Source organism: Phoxinus phoxinus, assembly GCF_949152265.1.
Source record: "Phoxinus phoxinus genome assembly, chromosome: 15".
NCBI classification, from domain to species: domain Eukaryota; kingdom Metazoa; phylum Chordata; class Actinopteri; order Cypriniformes; family Leuciscidae; genus Phoxinus; species Phoxinus phoxinus.
In genome coordinates, this window is record NC_136890.1 from 27,053,665 (window position 1) to 27,072,713 (window position 19,049).

A 19,049-nucleotide genomic window follows, 5' to 3' on the forward strand; every position below is an offset into this window, starting at 1 on the left:
TCCCCCAGGCGTTATAAGCTGGTTAATGCCTGTGGCGGCAAGGTGCCTCTGTAAGAAACTGCTGCAGGTGGTTATGACTTCTTATGAATTTAGATTGACAGCATAGAGAGTGGTTTGAAATGACCTTTTAGTAAGACAAGGCCTGCATGAATATGTACATCAGCTATAGCACTATAATGTCTTGTGTATTATCTAAACCAACTTTAATGTGTTACTTTAAACTTATAATTTACTTGAATAGGCCTACTATAAATAGGAACTTGGCGTTTTACCTATTTTTAAGATTTTGAACTCGTATTGAACTTAATTTTACATCATAAAAATTTGAAACATGTATGATTTTTTACATCAAAAATGTTAATTATTTAAAAATAAAAGGCGTTTTTCCAAGCCTGATTTTAGCCTCTGATTTGAACGCTCTGTTTGAAGGGGCGTGTCTGCTGGGAGACCTCAGTGTAAACGCCCACTGCTGTGATTGGCTGACATGTTTGCATATGCATTACATGTGGAAATCTCTCGAATACTTTTACTACATTTTTACTATTACAGCTATCAAGATTAACAAATTGTGAGAAGTTTTTTAAATATTTATATCAATTCCATCACGTGAAATGTTGCAGTGCATTGAGCAGATGACAGACAGTCTGTTGATCGCGTGAATGAAGAGATCTCATCAATGCAACGCAATTTCTGCACTCTCACGAATGCTTTCACCAAATAACAATGCAAACACGATGTAAATACAGTAAGAGCTTTGTTGTGCAGTGTAACAGCGTCATTGATTTCATAACGAGTTTTGGCAAGTGTCCAGATAAACTTGCACTGTGTGATTGACAGCTTGGGCGATTGGAAAGGGATCGTTCTTTGATCGCTTTCTGTATATAATTTAATCACAGTTTAAATAAGATTATTTTCATCCTAATAAGAGAAATGTCATGAAGTTGATCGTTTAGTTACTGTTACACAAGTTACATAGTTTAGATTTACTAATGCATAAACAGTATTGAACGATTTTGATAGATAATCTGTCTGAACTTGAATAATTATACATTAGAAATCACTGATCACAGATCCGGCATTAAAATAAACATGATTACATGTGTGTGGCGTTGATAGGAGATCCATATCGTAAAAGTCTGTTTCCAAAGCCTGCGCCGAAATTTACCAAATAATCCACAGTGAAATGTATCGAATACAAACAAATAAAGATCAAGATCAAGGAAAATTTTAATTCGCAGTTCATGACCCCTTTAAATTATTTCAATCTGAGCCTACATTTTTTTGTTTCTTTATTTTGTTTCCTAAAAATCTAAATCTTTCTAAATACTTCTGATTGGAAATCATTAAACTATAAGAAAGCCTGAACTGTTGCCAACCATCAGTTTAACAAAAGATATTTACTTTTGTTAGTAATCTCACTTTCATCATATTAACCGCAATCATTGTCATTTATCTCCAACCAAACAACTTAATTGATGAGGGATAATGGGAAGCTTTTTGTCCAAGTCTTGCTGTTCCAATTTCATTTGAAAAAGTGGGAGAGAAGTTCTGATGACGCATCGTCGTTAGAGTGTCGAAAGCAGGTGAGCGCCGAGTGAGTCTGGGATCTCGTTCAACACCCAGCTGGATGCTTTGATGGAGCGAGCTCACTCTGTGACTTTCAAATCACTTTGTACGGATGTCTCAGAGCTCACCGTCCTAAGAACTTCAGAAAATGCTGAGTAAAGTTTGGTTTGTTGAGTTTAGCAGACATCTGTGGTACAGACATGCTATGGCTGGTGTGCGCTATCCGTGCTGGAATCCATTTTAATTGCCCTTTTCTGAAGATGTTTGCTTGGGGATTTATTAAAATTACAGTAGCAAGACCGTGTCATCTAATGGATGAAATTAAGGATTTTTTAGCTGTACACGTCATAAGCGAGAGAAAGACATGACATGCGCTTTCGTGTGTACATATGTAATATGCTGTATGTAGTAAACCCATCAGTTTCGCTTGTTTATTTTTTAACCACTTGCATTGGTCAGAAAAAATATAGTCTATATAGGAATGTTGTTCCAGGACCAACAAAGGATTATCCAAAAACATCTCCTATTGGCAAAATAATTTCCCATGACATAATCAAAGCTGTGCTTTAGAATTACGATGGCATTTAAGGGTTTGGTGTTTGAACGAAACAACATGTTAAGGTTAAAGCTTAGCTTTTGGGTAAAGATTAGCATTAGGCTTAGTGCTAGACACCTGATATGGAGAATGTTTCAGAGAGACTTTCACAATAATCTTGCCTCTGCCCTTTACCGTCTGACAGGTTAACAAGTCTTCTACTTCTCGCCATCAATGAAGGGAGAGAGAAGGAGCGTGAGAGAGAAAACACGCTCCGTGTTATGGCGACTGTGCCATTTTCTTTTGTCCTTTAGGCTACAGACGGCTACTGAGAGAGCTGTTATCCCTGGGCTAAGCTATAAAAGTCCCACTCAATCAAGCACCGCCCTTCAATGTCAGACGCTTCGGTTTGGACCCAGCAAGCTTAAATGTTGCAGTGCTGTCTTGAGAATGGCCCGTACATATGAAGTGATCCAGCCATAGTGCGAAATACGGGGGGGTCCGGGGGGGCTCGACCCCCCCGATTAACCCATGAGACCCCCTGAAAGACTCAAAAGCAAATTTTGAAGGGGGTCTCAAATTTTGTCTAAAATAAAAAAAAAAAACATTTTATTGTCACTAATGGTCACTAAAATGTTTTTAAGCTCACCATGTCCAGTATTCAGGATTCAAAACATTTATTCACAATCAAAAATATATTCTATTTTTTGCCAAGCGGAGCAAGCCAGTCCAGTGCACGTATGCAAATTAGCCATATGCGCCAAATAGAAGAAGAACGTTGAGATTGAAAACATACTAAAAATGGCCAGCAAGCGAAAGCTTAACCAGAGTGTATCACTCACCCACTTTGGGTTCACAAACTTTACATCCAAAAAGGTGGCACTCAGAGATGAAGGCCCACTCGCTACCAAAACAGAGGATCCTCTCCCACCCAGTGACTCCCCAGAAGCACATCGATTTGAAGCCGAGTGCTTCAAAGACGAAGCAGGTGCTGAGGTAACTTTAGCGGCTAACGTTAGTTCTGCTAGCAAAAGTTGTGTTGCAAGCTGTCACGTATTAGCCGGGACGTCCCGTATATTAGGATTAATATATTCGTCCCGTTAATTGACTGCAGTGATCTAACCACAGACTGATACAGCAGCAACACGACACATGAGAATTATCATGACACCGCCATCATACAATCACAGCCTACTCACGCGCATCAGACCATACGAATAACAAACTCTAAACTGAGAATTAATCATTCTTTTGTGACAAATCAAAATCATTATTTTGTGACAAAACAGAATCCTCTGCTGTCTGGTCGCTCCCGGTTCGATCCGGACTCACGCTATAGCGGCAAATCCCTTTACAATCACTGTCCAGTTTTTATTTTGGCAAATCAGTTTTGGCGAATTCAAACAACGTGATTATTGTTCATGAGTCCAACATCCATCCAGCCACGCAATTTAGTAAAGCTAATAGAACTAGATGTTTCAATCCCTTTAGTAGAAAACTCTTGACAGTAGCAGCCGGTGTGGAGTGGTGAAAAGGAGGGTAAGGTATGTCATTGGGGTCATCAGGTGGGCACCCTGCTTCATCGACGTTTCGTTGATTGAAGCCCACAACGTCTCCAGAAGGCTCAACGGTGTACCCAGCGTCCCAGGTACACCCCCCTCTATGCCATATCCTCCTTATCCCTGATGGGCTCTGCATGGCAGGGGCGTCCTTCTCCCTGAGTCGGGCCTAAGCCTGACCGCATACCCTCTGTCTCTACCTTGCTGCCCAGCTGGGGTCCTTACGTTTGATCCAGAGCCAATTACTGCTTTTTTCGGCAGCACTTGACAATGACTTGATGGCCTGTTGGAGAGAGCGACCCTTCACTCCCATTTTCCTCAACAAACTGGTGGTAGATGTGGCAACAAATCCCCTGCATCCGACCTCTACTGGGAAGATGCTAGTCTTCCAGCCGTTCTGGGATGCTTCAGCTGCCAGGTCAGAATATTTGTTCTTTTTCCTCTCATAAGCCTCTTCAACCCCATCTTCCCATGGTACTGTTAACTCCACAACATATGCTAGCTTTGTTGTTGGAGACCACAGGACCATGTCTGGCCGGAGAGTTGTAGTCACTATTTCTGGGGGAAACACAAGCTTTTTATCAAGGTCCACTTCCAATTTCCAATCCCGCGCTGACTGCAGGATGCTTGCATTCTTAGGTGTTGTATTAGGCTCTAGATGTTGGCCAGCTGGTACAAAATTTGTGACGTTGACCTGTCCTGCCGATGTTTGTGGGAGATTGTTTGTGGTGGTTCGCTTCTGTTCCAGTATTGATGCCAGCTCTCTGAGTACTTGGTTATGCCTCCAAGTATATCGCCCTTGGGTGAGACTTGTAGTACACCCTGATAGAATGTGCCTTAGGGATGCAGGTACTTGACACAGGGAACAGGCGGGATCTTCTCCATACCACACTTTCAGATTTTGAGGGGAGGGTAGCAGGTCGTATGTGGCTCTGATGACAAAACTCAGCCGCGCTCCCTCCATTTGCCAGATGTCACGCCAGCTAAGCTTTTTCTTCTCTAGACCCTCCCAGTTGGTCCATCTCCCTTGCTTGGCCATTGAGACAGCTTTGGCATGTCGCTCTCCCTCCTCCTGTCTCCTGAGTTCTTCTACCACTAGCTGTCTCTTCTGCAATGATGTTGCTTTATGCCACAGAGGAGTTTTTGGGATGAGTCCAAACCCTGCCCTCCCATGCTGTACTTGTCCAACCACATCTCTGAAATGAAGCGCAGACTTTGCACTCTGTACAGCTTCTGACGGGATCCACTTCCTTCCCGCTACTACCCGGGGGGCCGCAGTTCGAATGACTACATCCTCGGATTCAGTTAGGGTCATGACGAGCCTTGCTTTGGTGCATTTGAACTCTTCCACGAGCCCTGTGATTGGTAATTCCAACTTGCCATGTCCATAAAGTCCAACGGAACTTAAACAACGTGGAATTCCAAGCCACTGCTTCACCTGTGTGCTTATCATCCGTTCCAACTTTTCAACCTTGGTGATGGGGATCTCATACACTGTTAACGGCCACAAAAGTCTTGGGAGTATTCCAAACTGAAAACACCATAACTTGAGTTTTCCAGGCAACAAAGTCTTGTTGATGCGCTCCATGTACATGCTGGTATCATTTTTTAGTTGCTCAAACTGCTCGGTGTCTTTGAGCTTTCCATCATACCATCTCCCCAAGCTCTTTACTGGCATTTCTGAGACAGTTGGGACAGGTGTTCCGCCGACATTAAATCTTTGGTCTGTTACTTGGCCTTTTACGATGGAGATGCTTCTGCATTTATTGGGCTTTAACTTCATCCTCGCCCATGTTATATTTTGATGAAGTTTCTCCAGCAATCTCTTGGTGCAGGGGACAGTTGTTGTGAGTGTTGTTAAATCGTCCATATAGGCTCGAATTGGTGGCAATCTCTGATTACAATGTAGTCGCTCTCCTCCCACGACCCATTTCGAGGCTCTAATAATGATCTCCATTGCCATTGTGAAGGCCAATGGGGAGATGGTGCACCCCGCCATGATACCTACCTCCAGTGGTTGCCAACTTGTAGTGAAGCCTGATGTTGTAAGGCAAAACTGTAGATCCTGGAAGTAGTGTTTCACTAGATTTGTGATTGTAGTCGGCACCTGGAAGAAATCAAAGGCAGCCCACAGAACTGAATGAGGGACTGACCCATAGGCATTAGCCAGATCAAGGAACAAGACGTGGAGATCTTTCCCTTCTTTCTTTGCAGTCTGGATTTGATGCCATATGATGCTGTTATGTTCAAGGCATCCCGAAAAGCCTGCGATGCCAGCCTTTTGGATTGTTGTGTCAATGAAGTGGTTTTGTTTTAAATACTGTGTCAGTCGTTGTGCCAACACGCTGAAAAAGATCTTGCCTTCAATGTTCAGCAGGTTTATCTGGCGGAACTGTTCAATGGTGGTTGAGTTCTTTTCTTTTGGGATGAACACCCCTCCTGCTCTTCGCCAGGCTTTCGGGATGATTTGCTTGTCCCACGCCACTTTCATGTTTTTCCACAGGATTTTCAAAACATCTGGAGCGTTCTTGTAAACACTATACGGTACGCCGTTAGGGCCTGGTGCAGATGCCGATCTTGCCTTTTTCACTGCCTGCTTCACTTCGCTCAGCTTGGGAGGGCTGATATCAAACTGATGTTGTGGTGGTGATATTGGAGGGACGTCAGTGGGGACAACGATCGGTTCATCTTTTTTCTCATCAGTATAGATGGTTCTCAAATGCTCTTCAACCTGGTCTTTTGACGTTTTCAGGGATCCACTCTTCTCCTTTGTGAATATGGATTTCACAAATTTAAAAGGGTCTTTATAGAAATCGGTTCTGGCTTTTTCTTTCTTGTTCCGGCGCATCCGTAGGCTTTCTGCTCGGCGGAGTTTTGAGAGCCTGTGCTTTAGATCCTCTTGAAGGAAGCTGATGCCTTCCCTTTCTTCTACTGTCGCCTTTCTCCACAACTTTCTTAGCCGTCGCCTCTCTTTCACAAGTTGTTGGATTTCTTGCAACCGACGGGACTTGGGGGGAGGAAGCATGTCTTTCTTTCTGACTTGCTCCTTCAACCCGCATTTCTCCTCTCCGTAGCTGTAGATAAGGTCGCCCATCTTCTCCAGCTTCTTCTCGGCTGATCCTCTTATGTTATTTAGGATAAGGCTTAAATCTGTGTTGATGGTTTCCCACTCCTTGCTGTTAGACTTCGGCCATTTCACCAACGGCTTACGTCCTTGCATGTTTTCTTTTTTGCGGTGGGCTGGTTGTTGTCTTGGACTGGTGGTTCTGCCTGAAGCTTCCTCCTCGTTCCCTGGGGTGCTGATTCTCTGCGGACTGTGGGTTTCTTCCTGCCGCTGATTCTCATCCGACTGATTTAACCTTCTCCTTGACAGAATCCGGTCAATGCGGGGCCCTGGGTTGGTGGTTCTCAGGCATTTCTTCCGTCCTTGATGTACCTTAAGACCATGGGCTGATGTTATTTTCGCCCATCCACACACGCAAGTCTGAAGAACATGTCCAGCTGCTAGTTTTTCAAGAGTCTTGCTACTTCCTTTATTCGATGTCATGTCCATTCCAAGGGTCATTACCGGGAGGTCAGTCTGTGAGTCTTCTTGCGCCCCTGCTCTCGCAGACTCTAGGGGTATTCTTCTTTTGAAACTTTCAAAAAATAAACAAAAATGCTCGAGAAACATTTCTGAATATTATTAATGAAAATTATTATTGGAAAAAAAAATTATGATGATGATGATGATGAACTCTTAACCCTTGAGTGTTTTCAATATGTAATATAACTGTTCATATCTGTTCTGTTACAGTTTGTTTCTGTTACAGACATTTGTACAATTATATGAAAAACAGAAGAAGAAATGATAAACTCTAAAAACTAAACTTTTCTCTTTGTAACATATTTTTCAGGGTTGATTGTAATCATAATGTAACATTATTGAAAAATAATAATAATAATTCAAAGCAAAAAATTGTCCATGTTATCCCCATAAATTAGATGTAGAAATTTGGGTCTTTTCTAAAGTGAATTTTACATAAAAAAGCGTTTTTTGAATAAATGTGAAGTAAAAACATTAATAAACAGAGTAAAATTACATTTGTTTAAATAAAAACTATTATTTTGTTACACAATTACATTTTGTTGCACATGTCTGCATTGTAATGCACAACTTTGCCTCTTCTTGTTATAAAACAACATGCATCCAAACAACTTTAGCCAATGCAACCTCCTACGTCAGTGATGCTTTACGAATACTATAGCATATCGGATTAGCAAAAATTGTTGCGTGTGTGTTGTCATGTAGGCTATATACTGATATTGTTCTTGAGTCCAACATCCATCCAGCCACGCAAAAAAACAAAAACAAATATGGAATCTACCTGAGGGAATAATATGCTGATGTGATTTGCTGCTCGAGAAACATTTCTGAATATTATTAATGTTGAAAAAAATAAAAAAAATAATGATGAATAGAAAGTTCTGGAAACCAGGACGAAAACCACAAGTATTCGAGCCAAGGCATCTTTGGTCTATTTACTTAACCCTTGAGTGTTTTCAATATGTAGCCTAATAACTGTTCATGTCTGTTCTGTTACAGTTTGTTTCTGTTATAGACATTTGTACAATTAATAAATGAATAATGATAAATGATAAACTCTAAAAACTAAACTTTTCTCTTTGTAACATATTTTTTCAGGGTTGATTGTAATCATAATGTAACATTATTGGAAAAAAAAAAATCAAAGCAAAAAATTGTCCATGTTATCCCCATAAATTAAATTTATATAGAAATGTGGGTCTAAAAGTGAATTTTACATAAAAAAATAAAAAAAATTTAAAATAAAAACTATTATTTTGTTACACAATTACATTTTGTTGCACATGTCTGCATTGTAATGCACAACTTTGCCTCTTCTTGTTATAAAACAACATGCATCCAAACAACTTTAGCCAATGCAACCTCCTACGTCAGTGATGCTTTACGAATACTATAGCATATCGGATTAGCAAAAATTGTTACGTGTGTGCGTGTGTGTTGTCATGTAGGCTATATACTGATTGTCTTGGCTTGCATGCATCCATGAAATATTGTAATGTTATAGGCCTACTGCATAATGAGAAAATTTTGATCGGTATTGCGCAACAATCGGGAGATGGGGACCCCCCCGAATATTGATGGATAATTCGCACACTGGATCCAGCACAATGTCAGATCAGGCAGCTGCCTTAAACATCAGTCTTAGCCTGTTGATCCTCATGTTGACTGCCAAGGACTGACATGAGATCAGCCGAACAATAGCCTGATTGGCAGAAGTGCAGTAAAGAGAAGGGCTTATTCTGAATACAAAATAATAGCATTTCAAACGTCAGCTTCAGTGTAGATCTTGTATTGAGATTTTTTTTTATTTTTCGTTTAAAAAACTTGACTGTATTTAAATTACTTAAAAATGTGAGTAGCTAATAGCTTTCAAAGTTGCTTTCTCTCTACAATGCACTTAATGCCTCATTAACTGTAGCATGTCTGCAGCAGTGATAAATTAAGATTTTAATTACTTACTGTTATGAACACTCAAACGGACAGTTCGCCCAAAAATAGAACTGTCATCATTAACTCATCATTTACCAATCTAAACCATCAGCCAAAAAGTATAAAACAATGATCTGACTGAAATCAGACAACTGATGACAACATCAGTCCAAGCACTGAAACCAAAAATGACATTTCTGTCATTGTTTACTCTCACTAATGTTGTTCCAAACCTATGACTGACGGGTACATACATCTTGAAAAAAAAAAATGCTTTTAGCATTGCTTTTAGGACCCCAATGACTTTCATTGTATGGACAAATAACAGTTGAAACGCTTTTCACAATGATGTTACAGAAGAAAGAAAGAGTAACATGAGTAAGAGTAAACGATGACAGAAACGTCCTTTAGGTTTCAGTGTTTGGAACGATGTCTGTTTTCAGTCAGATCATTGTTTTTATACTCTTTGGCTGATGGTTTAGATGGGCTTAGATGGATTCAGTGTTTTCCAGTGTGAGTTAAGAAACTTCTAATGGTCATGAAGGAATGGATATGTTTCTCTCTCGCTCTCTATCTGTGGAGTAGATTGTCTTGAGAGGTCATCAGATACGGCAGTGTTCTGGTCTTTGAGAGCTTTATGGCATGAAATGGATTTGATTGTGTGGGTGCAGATGGATCCGGCCTGTGGCCAATCCAGCCACTGAACCTCTGCATTGCTCTTAAAGCCAATACTTCATACTAGAGTGCTTATCTCAGCCCTTTAGCACCACTGCCCATGGTCATCTCCTCCCTATTAACACTACAACAGGGCCGTCTCTGATGGGAAAATGGCAGTGAGTGGTCTGCCAAGTTACATTGCGTATGCCGCAGACTGTCTGGATGCATGTGTGTGTGCGACACATTGATGTATTTGATTAAATACATAGATGCACTTGAAGCGTTGATGCACTTATGAAGCATTATTAAAATTTCCTGCTAGGATTCCTGCCAAATTAAATTCCAAAGGCCGTGTTTGTCCTCTACAGCAGTTAACTTCAGTCTCGCCCTACAAAGGCCGGACAAAAGGTCCTTACTGGGAGTTTGAGCAGCGGGGAGACAATGCCCGCGTGCTTTATGTGCTCTTGTTTACCGTTTTAATTAGCATTGTTAATTGGCACTTTGTGACACCCTGGTGACAGGCCTGTCACTCCACTGTATTGATGCCACTCTTGTCCCTAATTTGTCTGCTTGTTAACACACGGCCGGCTCCAGACCAGGGTGCCTTGTTCCTTGTCATTGGGCCATCATTGTCCGTTTGTCTGTGTGAGAGCCTTTGCGTGCAGATACACAATCCGGTAAACAAATTATTTGTCAGGCCATGGAAACGTCCATCTCCTTCTCATCTCATCAGCCCCTTGGAGACCCGTCCTTGAGTCGCAACAAAGACGACAATCGATCCAAACATCCGAGTGTTTGGCGATGACATTAAAAACCTCACACGCACCAATGACACGGACTGCTTAACCCATTTAAGCCCACGGGAAACTGGAGTCGCAGAAGGCTCTATACCTCAAATACTTTTTTTTTTTAGCTGTCTTTAGGCAAAGCTTTTTGAAAAGTTGCTTGATATTGTGGCATGCAATATTGAAATCAAGAGCAAAACTAATCTCATCGGTTTCTGATGGAATTTCTATGCAGACTTCATTGAATTAGCTGTATTTTAATCAGGTTTACATGAAAAACACTTAAAAAATGGCACAATATGCTGCACAGTATGAAGACATATCTGGGAAAAATCTGGGCATATTAATATGTTAACTGAAACCGCCAGACTTTTGCAACATGGTGTGAAGAGCCCTGCTGAGATTTTAGACTGTAAAGCCTTTTGAACTGTTGTATTTTTATTCATGCGTATAGTAAAAATATATAATCTGCTTTATATTTAATTATGCCGATGACAAAAACATACGAAAATGTGGCAGAGGTTATCAAATTTGGGGCGAGATTTCTTATTTATGGTATTAAATGTTTTTAGCGTATTTTTTTATAGCTGTATGTTACTCCCAGATATAAAATATGCAGCTTCTCTTAAAAAATGATGTGAAATGTAGGCTAAAACAGATGCAAAGGTGAACTCAGCCAGCTGCTACAAAAGGTGAATGCGCAGAAGAATCACTGACTGAGTGCCCTAAAACAGCTTGTACTGTCAGCTTATCTGTGCAGGATCCACTCTTGATTGCATTGAAGCCAAATACGCTTCACGTTGGATGTGGAGATGTGGGTGAGATGTTCTCTTTCAGATTTTTTAACTGAACGGCTTGTAACCTCTTCGAACCCCTGACAAAATAGTCAAATGTTAGTTTTCTTGAGAACAGTCATTTGTTTTATACAAAATGACTGAAAACACCTGCTTTATATGGTTATTTTCATGATGTTAAACTGTTTACTTCTAAACAAAATTCCTCCCATTTATTATAATTCCTCTCCCATCAGTGATTAATCGTGAAGCGTAATTCTGCCTCATGATGTTTGCGGTCTGGCTTCTGTTTTGCAATCGTGACCACTTCACCACACAGGATGCCTAACCTTCATGCCTCATTATTATGCAACAGCTCTCGTCTACCGTCCAGGTGGAACTGTGAATTTTTTTTTATTTTTAAATTCCAGCCCTCCGCAAACCACATCCCACGTTCTGGCAGTACCTCGCATTTCCCCCTGCTTCCAAGTTGTTCTAGGCATTCTGGTTGCTGCTGGGATGTGGCCGACAGCCAATCAGAGCGCAGGAGAGTCCCGCTCACAGCTGTGATGCTGATGAAGTCTTCTCCTCTTCCTCATCAGACCTTCCATCACATATTTCCTGTTATAAATGGGTATGATGTGACATCACAAGTGGAGAGGCCATCTGCACACGGCAGGGTCTCTGGCTATTTCTGTCAGGGCTCCACGCACGCGCACACACACACACACACACACACACACACACACACACACACACACACACACACACAGGCTGGAAGAGTTTCTGTTTATAGAGGGGAAGCATGAAACTTTTCACGAGGTCAAAGCAAAGATGTCATGGTTGAGAGAGATTTGAGGCTTTGGCGTAAATGTTTAATACTTCTGCCAGACTCGGGTCGCCAACCAAAAATGGGTTGCTGGTCTGTTCTATTCTGATAAGTTCTAAAACAATGCTGTTATTTTTTTTAAACAAACAACTTTTCATTTATCATAATAGTTTCTTTGTTATCATTATTTTTATTATTATTATTGTAATATTTCAAAATATTTCTTTAATTTTGCACAGTATTATCTTAATGAATTAATTATTAATTTATTGCTATTATAATTGTCAATATTTAAAAAAATGTCTTTAATTTTCTCATAATAATATTATTCAGATTATTTATTATTATTATTTTAAAACAAACAACTTTTCATTTATCAATATTATCTCATTATTATTATTTTAATATTTCAAAATGTGTCTTTAATTTTCTCGTGAAAATATTATTTTATTATTAGTATTTGATTTTTTAAAAATAACTTTTAATAATATTTTTTAACAATAAGCTCATTATATTATCTTTATTAGTACTAGTAGTATTATTTTATTTAAATATTTCAACATTGTTTTTATTTTTGCATCATAATATTATTGCAATGCTATTTTTATTTTTGCATCATACTATTATTGCATTGCTATTTTAAAACAACCGACTTTCATTTAGCTGAGTATTATCTTAATTATTATATTTATTCTTAAATTTTTCAATATTTCAATATTATTTTTTACATTTTCTCATAATAATATTGGAATTATTATTATTATGTTATTTATTATTATTATAATAATTTATTATTATTCACATTTTGCATAAAAGGCAAAACCAGTTGAGTATTTTCTTGATATTTTTTATGTTATTTCTTAATCAATACGGTGCACTTTAGAAACATAACAGAAATGCCATGTCATGCCATGTCTTCTGTGTCATCCTTGCAAAGTGAACCGTGCCATCTTCCCTGCCTGGCATCCAAAAATAGTTGTTGTTTTTGGAGTGTTTGCAGCCCTGGCCAGATGGGGTGTGAAGACAGGGGCTGGAGTCATGAAGAGAGTTCCCATCATCCCGCTGGGTGAGGGATGGAACCCAGAATGACTCCATACACTGCAGTGGCTGCCGAGGCCACAGAGAGCAGGGGGGTGATGAGAAAACGGCTGGATCCGAGAGCCCAAATGGAAGGTTTAAACACAGATGCTTTGACCTCTCTGCTAATCAAGGTCATGTTGAGCGCCTGTTTATTTCACTGACAAATGTTCATATTATATCTGGCGATTGATGCGGTTATGAATAACTCAGTAGTGCATAAGTAAATCAGAGTCGAAGATGGATTGAATTGTCATTTAGGGTGCGAATATGTGCGTGTCATTTACATGCATGGGACATGACAGAAAACCCTTAGGTGGGTGCGTTCCCATCAAAGAGGGATTGTTTATGAGTTAACAGCTTTGGATAATAGGATTCCAGCCATGGCCTCGGGATTTATGTGGCCAGGGAGATTTTTGACTGTTGGAAGAAATTGGAAAAATAAAAATAAAAAACGACTGAATCGCTTTGCACCTTGTTTTTCTTCCAGGGCTCTTGTTTCACTCCAACAGCCCTGACAGTCAGACATGTCATCTCAGAACATCGGTTAAAGGCTGACAGCCAAAGGTGAAAAATAACACCTCTCTGTTCATTCATCAACAGTGTCCGGCCCCAAAAGAGCAGACGGTTAACCACAACACACAGCTGGAGAAAACCTTCCTTATCAGATCATGATGGAACATCTATTCTGAGCCAGTGTCCTGCAACACAGAGATCCATCACAGTCCACAACACACATAGATGTATGATCTATATCACACGATCATGCTTTTATTTGAAATCTTTAAATGAACAGTTTAAAGGCCTATGAAATGAAACTTCTGTCATTTGATCCAAACCAAATATAGATATTTAAAAACAAAATTTTAATAGAGTCTTGGAGCTTTCAAGCTTAAAAAAAAAAACATGCGAAAGCAAAGACTCCTGCATTATATGTCCTATATTTTGTGAGTAACACACAAATGGAAGCTATGATAATCTTCAATGAAATTAACCACCATGACCAAATCACAGAGTCATTGAGTCAAACTCGAAAACCAGGTCCGAATGAATCATTCAGACCACTTTTGTGGACAAGGACCTCCACAAAACAATAATTTGTTTAATTGGACATCATCACTTTTCATGTATTGCCAAAAAAAAAAAAAAAAAAAAAGCTAGGAAAGATGTTTGCTTCAGTCTGTTCTTTTATGGCATCAGAGGAGTCATACTTTAGTGAAAGCTCCAGTCCGCGTTATTTGTAGTTGCATGGAAAAAATGGCCAGTGTATTATCTGAAACTTCTTTTGTGTTCCACGGAAGAAAGAAAGTCTTGGTTTGGAACGACACGAAGGGTGAGCAAATGATGACAGAATTTTCATTTGTGGATGAACTATTCCTTTAGGTTAAAAGAAAATGATTTCCGTTTAACGTTCGCCTGGCTTGTGGTTGTTGGATTTAAACGGCTCCCACTCTTTCAGCTGCATTGTAAGTGCCCTCACAGCTCTTTGATGCAGTGCTTTTGGTAATTGATGTGCTCTGTAACGTGGGCACGGTGGAAAAAAGGCTGTGGGGTGGGGTGGGGGGGGTTGTGGAGTAGATGCATGAATTTAAATAAAGCTTTGGCTGTAAGTAACTGCAGGAATGAGATGCATTTTTTTTTTCTTTTGGCTGACTTGACTGAGAGGCGTTTGATTTATCCTCACGAGGAGCTGAGCGCTGGCTCGCCTGTCCCGCTTATTTACTCTCCGCATTGCTCTGCTGGGTATTGGCCAGTTATTTACTGCAAATGGTCGCGTTGGTGCGAGATGGGAGAAAATCGGGCTCTTATTTATTTATTTATTTTTCAATTAAAAGTGGCACGTCAGAACAGAGATTTAAAGGTTCCGAGGGATCCGACGCTCTAACCGTGCCGGGGCCTAGGAGGCATTCCAATATTGCTTTGTTGTCGACTGTCTCTTTAGGAATTCAGAGACAGTGAGGCTGCTGGAGAGGGATCAAGGTGTTTGACTCTAAAATGCCAGCACAGTTTTTACCAATGACTATAAAACAGTCAAAAGATTGATATCTATGCATATGAAGGTCACTTTATATTTAGTTTTTCTAATAAATAAAAAAACAACTTGTGTAGTTTTAGATCTGTCAGTGTTATCTGTGTGAAGTGTTCTGGAAGGCCCCTTAATTTCCTCTCACAGACATGAAGCTGGGTAGAAACGTGGCCCGGACGTTCGTGGATTACTACAAGCTGAACAACCTGACAGATGAGAGCAAGCACACAGGACACATTAACAGGTGACTAATCTTTTGTTTTCCTTATTCTTATGAACATTTAAATAACTTCTATTGTTTGATACCAATTATGTCTAACTTTCGTGTTTTCCTTTAGTGTTCACATTATCTCTTATGAGTGCAACTAAACTGTTTTGCATCTGAAAATTCTCCTACTTCAGGTTTCTTTTTAAAATATATTTTATTTTTTTTACATTTTTTTATGATTTAATTATTAGCTTTTTATCTCACAAACCCCCTGCAGTTCCCCCGTGAACAACCAGGGGTTCCTGCTTTAAATTATCATATAAATGGAATTCACTAAAACATATTATACTATATTCACCCTGCACACTTCTTCACCGCATATGAATTAAATGATTGCCTCTTACTAGAAATCCTGTCACATGCTTAATTTTGTGTATGGTTGTCTAGAACAGAAGTTCTCAACTCTGGCCCTCGGGGTCCACTTTACTGCATACTTCAGATCAGACTCACCTGCTGTAAGCTTTCTAGTAATCCTGAAAACCATGATTATCTTGAAAGTCCACTTTACACAGTCTAATAACTATAAGTAACTTTACAACTACCTGTCAATTAACTCTCATTTGAGTATTATTAAATGTTAAATTAGGGTTAGTAGAATAAGTTGGCATGTACTTGCAAAGTTACTTATCGTTAGTAGAATGTCTGTTGGGGGACCATCAAAATAAAGTGTTAGCAGATATTAAACTCTTTCCCCGCCATTGACAGAGACCACGCTTCCCTGGCATTGACAAAATGTTATGGCTATCCATGTTTTCACTGTTATAAGGTAGGGGTGCTGTTAGACATCTTCTGAAAGAGTACAGAATCTCTGGATCCAAAAAGAAGCAGAAACAAGCGATAGAAGCATTGCTTATACATGTAAGCTCACGCGATCATTAAACAGCATATAAATCCAAACTGTCTAATGTTACCGAATGAAGTGTGGAACCCAGTGGAAGCTTTGGGGGTGTTGATGGACGTAATCTACTCCATCTGTTTTGACCATCGTTGTGGATCTGATCCGGACGTATAAACAAAAACGAGATGAGAATCCAGATTTGAGTCTATAGAAACAATTCTGATTCTGACAAAACTCCTCTAATAAACATACTTTATGTCTTTCAGCACTTCCGATGGAACATCCACCAGTCATCAAGGAAACACGACTGGAAACGGGAAGGTGAAAGGGGACAGAAAGCCCCATGGAGTCAGGGATTACTAAACACACAGGGAACGGGATGGATACGGTTCCTCAGTGAGACATTGCGAACAACAGTCCACTTGCAAATTATGTTTTCATATCAGCCCACAGCAATCCACCAGATATTTGTTGTGTAAGTTTTCATGTGATGATAGGACTCAACGACTGTGAATAAGTCTTCAGTATTAATTCTCACTTGTGAGATATTGCACAGAGAAAACATCAACTGTAAATTATCCCACCGGCTACATTTATTGCTTTTTCAGTGCTTTGTTGAATACCAACTATTTTCTTTGCCTTGCTCTCGGAGTTGCCTATTATAAGTACAGAAATTGTATTTCACTCAGCTGTACTCATTCTGATAAAGTGATTACTTTTATGAATTCTTTAATTGTCTAGATAGACATCTTTAGTTGTTTGTTCAAATCTGAATGCTTGAAAATTGGTTAAATATAAAGCAATTGACCTGTAATGGTTTATTATATTCATGCTTTGTGTTCAGAAATTTGCATCTAATAATAAAGTGATAAAAAAAACGTTGATCTATTTATTTATTTTTTTGATAAAAAATTGCTTTCCAGTGTCTTATTAAGTGCTTATATTGAGAACCAGCAGAAGTAATTTTGAAATGCTATTAAAAAACAATGCATTTTTAATCCTCTCATCATAGTCTCAAGGCGATAAGCATCAACATGTTTTTCTGCTGTTCACCAAAGTACTCTAATACGGAGTCTGTTAAGCCTGTAACAGTGTTTCCAAACAAAGTCTGATCTGTCCACACTCAACAAACGCTCACAACACAGTGTGAGGGGGCCGAAATACAGAATGGCTCAAGCTATCATTCAAGAAGTGTGAAAAGCAGCATGTATTTTTCAGGCCAGTCATTCGGAATAACTGAGGCAATCCGTCAGAAAAGGCAAAAACAAATTACTTGCATTTTAGATGGTAGAAGAGAAGATGGCGAGAGCTAATGTGAATGAGAAAACACATCCATCTACAGAATCTCGACAAACACACACACACAGGTAATGGCGCTGTCATACCTAAAAGCCTTTGTGCTTATGGAGAGTCTCACCTCCCCACTGCGCTGTCATTTTAACCAGAGCCGCGAACCATTAGTCCCTTATGCTTGGTTCACCTCACTGCCACAAACACATCCTAATTGCCCTTAGGCTGATGTGAATTGTTTGCATTTCCCTTCTTAAACATGGTCTTATTGACATGGTCCATTCCTGTGCACAAGTTAACTGGCCTCAGTGATTCTCTGTGAGGTCTGTCTCTCAGCACTAGCGGTGGTATGGTTCACTTCGAGGGCAGATCCTTCACTGGGCAGCATTATAGAAATTTCTAATTCTGTTCACCCTATACATTTTGAGAAATAGTCATTACTTTTCAATACTGGATGTGTCCTCACTCGTCACTTTAAATGCAGCTGTTTTAAGGACTAAACACTGTTAACGCTGCATTTTCTTACTCTTTAAAAGATTCACTTTTGTCAAAAGTTGGCACAAATCTTAGCCTGACCATTCAGCCCCAATGTTTGTCCTATATCTATTTTGTTAAAACTGTTCTTTTTATTTAAATTATTCACTTAATAATTTAACAAATTAATGAATTAAAGTTTTTATTATTATTATTATTATTACTACTACAATAATTATTATTAATAATATGAAATGTAGGTTATGTTTTTACTGTATAGTAATCCGTAACACTAATCATATTAGTAACAATAGTATTTTGTTAGAGTCTAATCAGTTTGGGTTATGAAAAAATGTAAACTTAAATTTATAATTTCACTTTAATTAAAACTACAACATGTGTTGCTTTAGTTTTAACCATCAACGTAATAATGAGGAGCCATACTTCTGAAAACATATATATATATAACATATATAATGTTTTTCATGTTGGTTTTAAACATTTACAAATAAAGAGGTACATTAGGGTCTAAACATTAACATAACAAGAAAACATTAACATCTTAATCTTGCATCTTTATGTGCAGCATCTTCCAGGTGGATGCTGCACATTGGTGGTGGTTGAGGAGATTCCCCCCTTCTATGTAAAGCGCTTTGGGTGTCCAGAAAAGCGCTATATAAATGTAATTAATTATTATTATTATTATTATCTTATAACATAAATGTTAGCAACTCATTTAACAACTTACATATTTTTTTGCATCTTGCATCTTTGTTGAAGTTCTGCCTAAAAGCAATGTCTTATTTCCCCCACATTTATTTTGTCACTTGATAGTGTCGTCATTTCCTCGCAGTTGC

The 19,049-nt window shown here is 39.2% G+C and overlaps 1 protein-coding gene across 1 annotated transcript in view; it reads left to right on the forward strand.

The window, feature by feature from the left end:
• The window catches only part of LOC307012279 (cytosolic carboxypeptidase 6-like), a 307,878-nt gene extending 290,580 nt beyond the window's left edge, over positions 1 to 17,298 (forward strand). Inside the window, exons 12-13 of the mRNA XM_079638766.1 lie at positions 15,470 to 15,566; positions 16,695 to 17,298. Of these exons, the coding sequence (XP_079494892.1) occupies positions 15,470 to 15,566; positions 16,695 to 16,791 (194 nt within the window). The 3' untranslated portion in view covers positions 16,792 to 17,298. The remainder of the gene's footprint in view (positions 1 to 15,469; positions 15,567 to 16,694) is intronic.
• Positions 17,299 to 19,049: the final 1,751 nt, after the last annotated feature.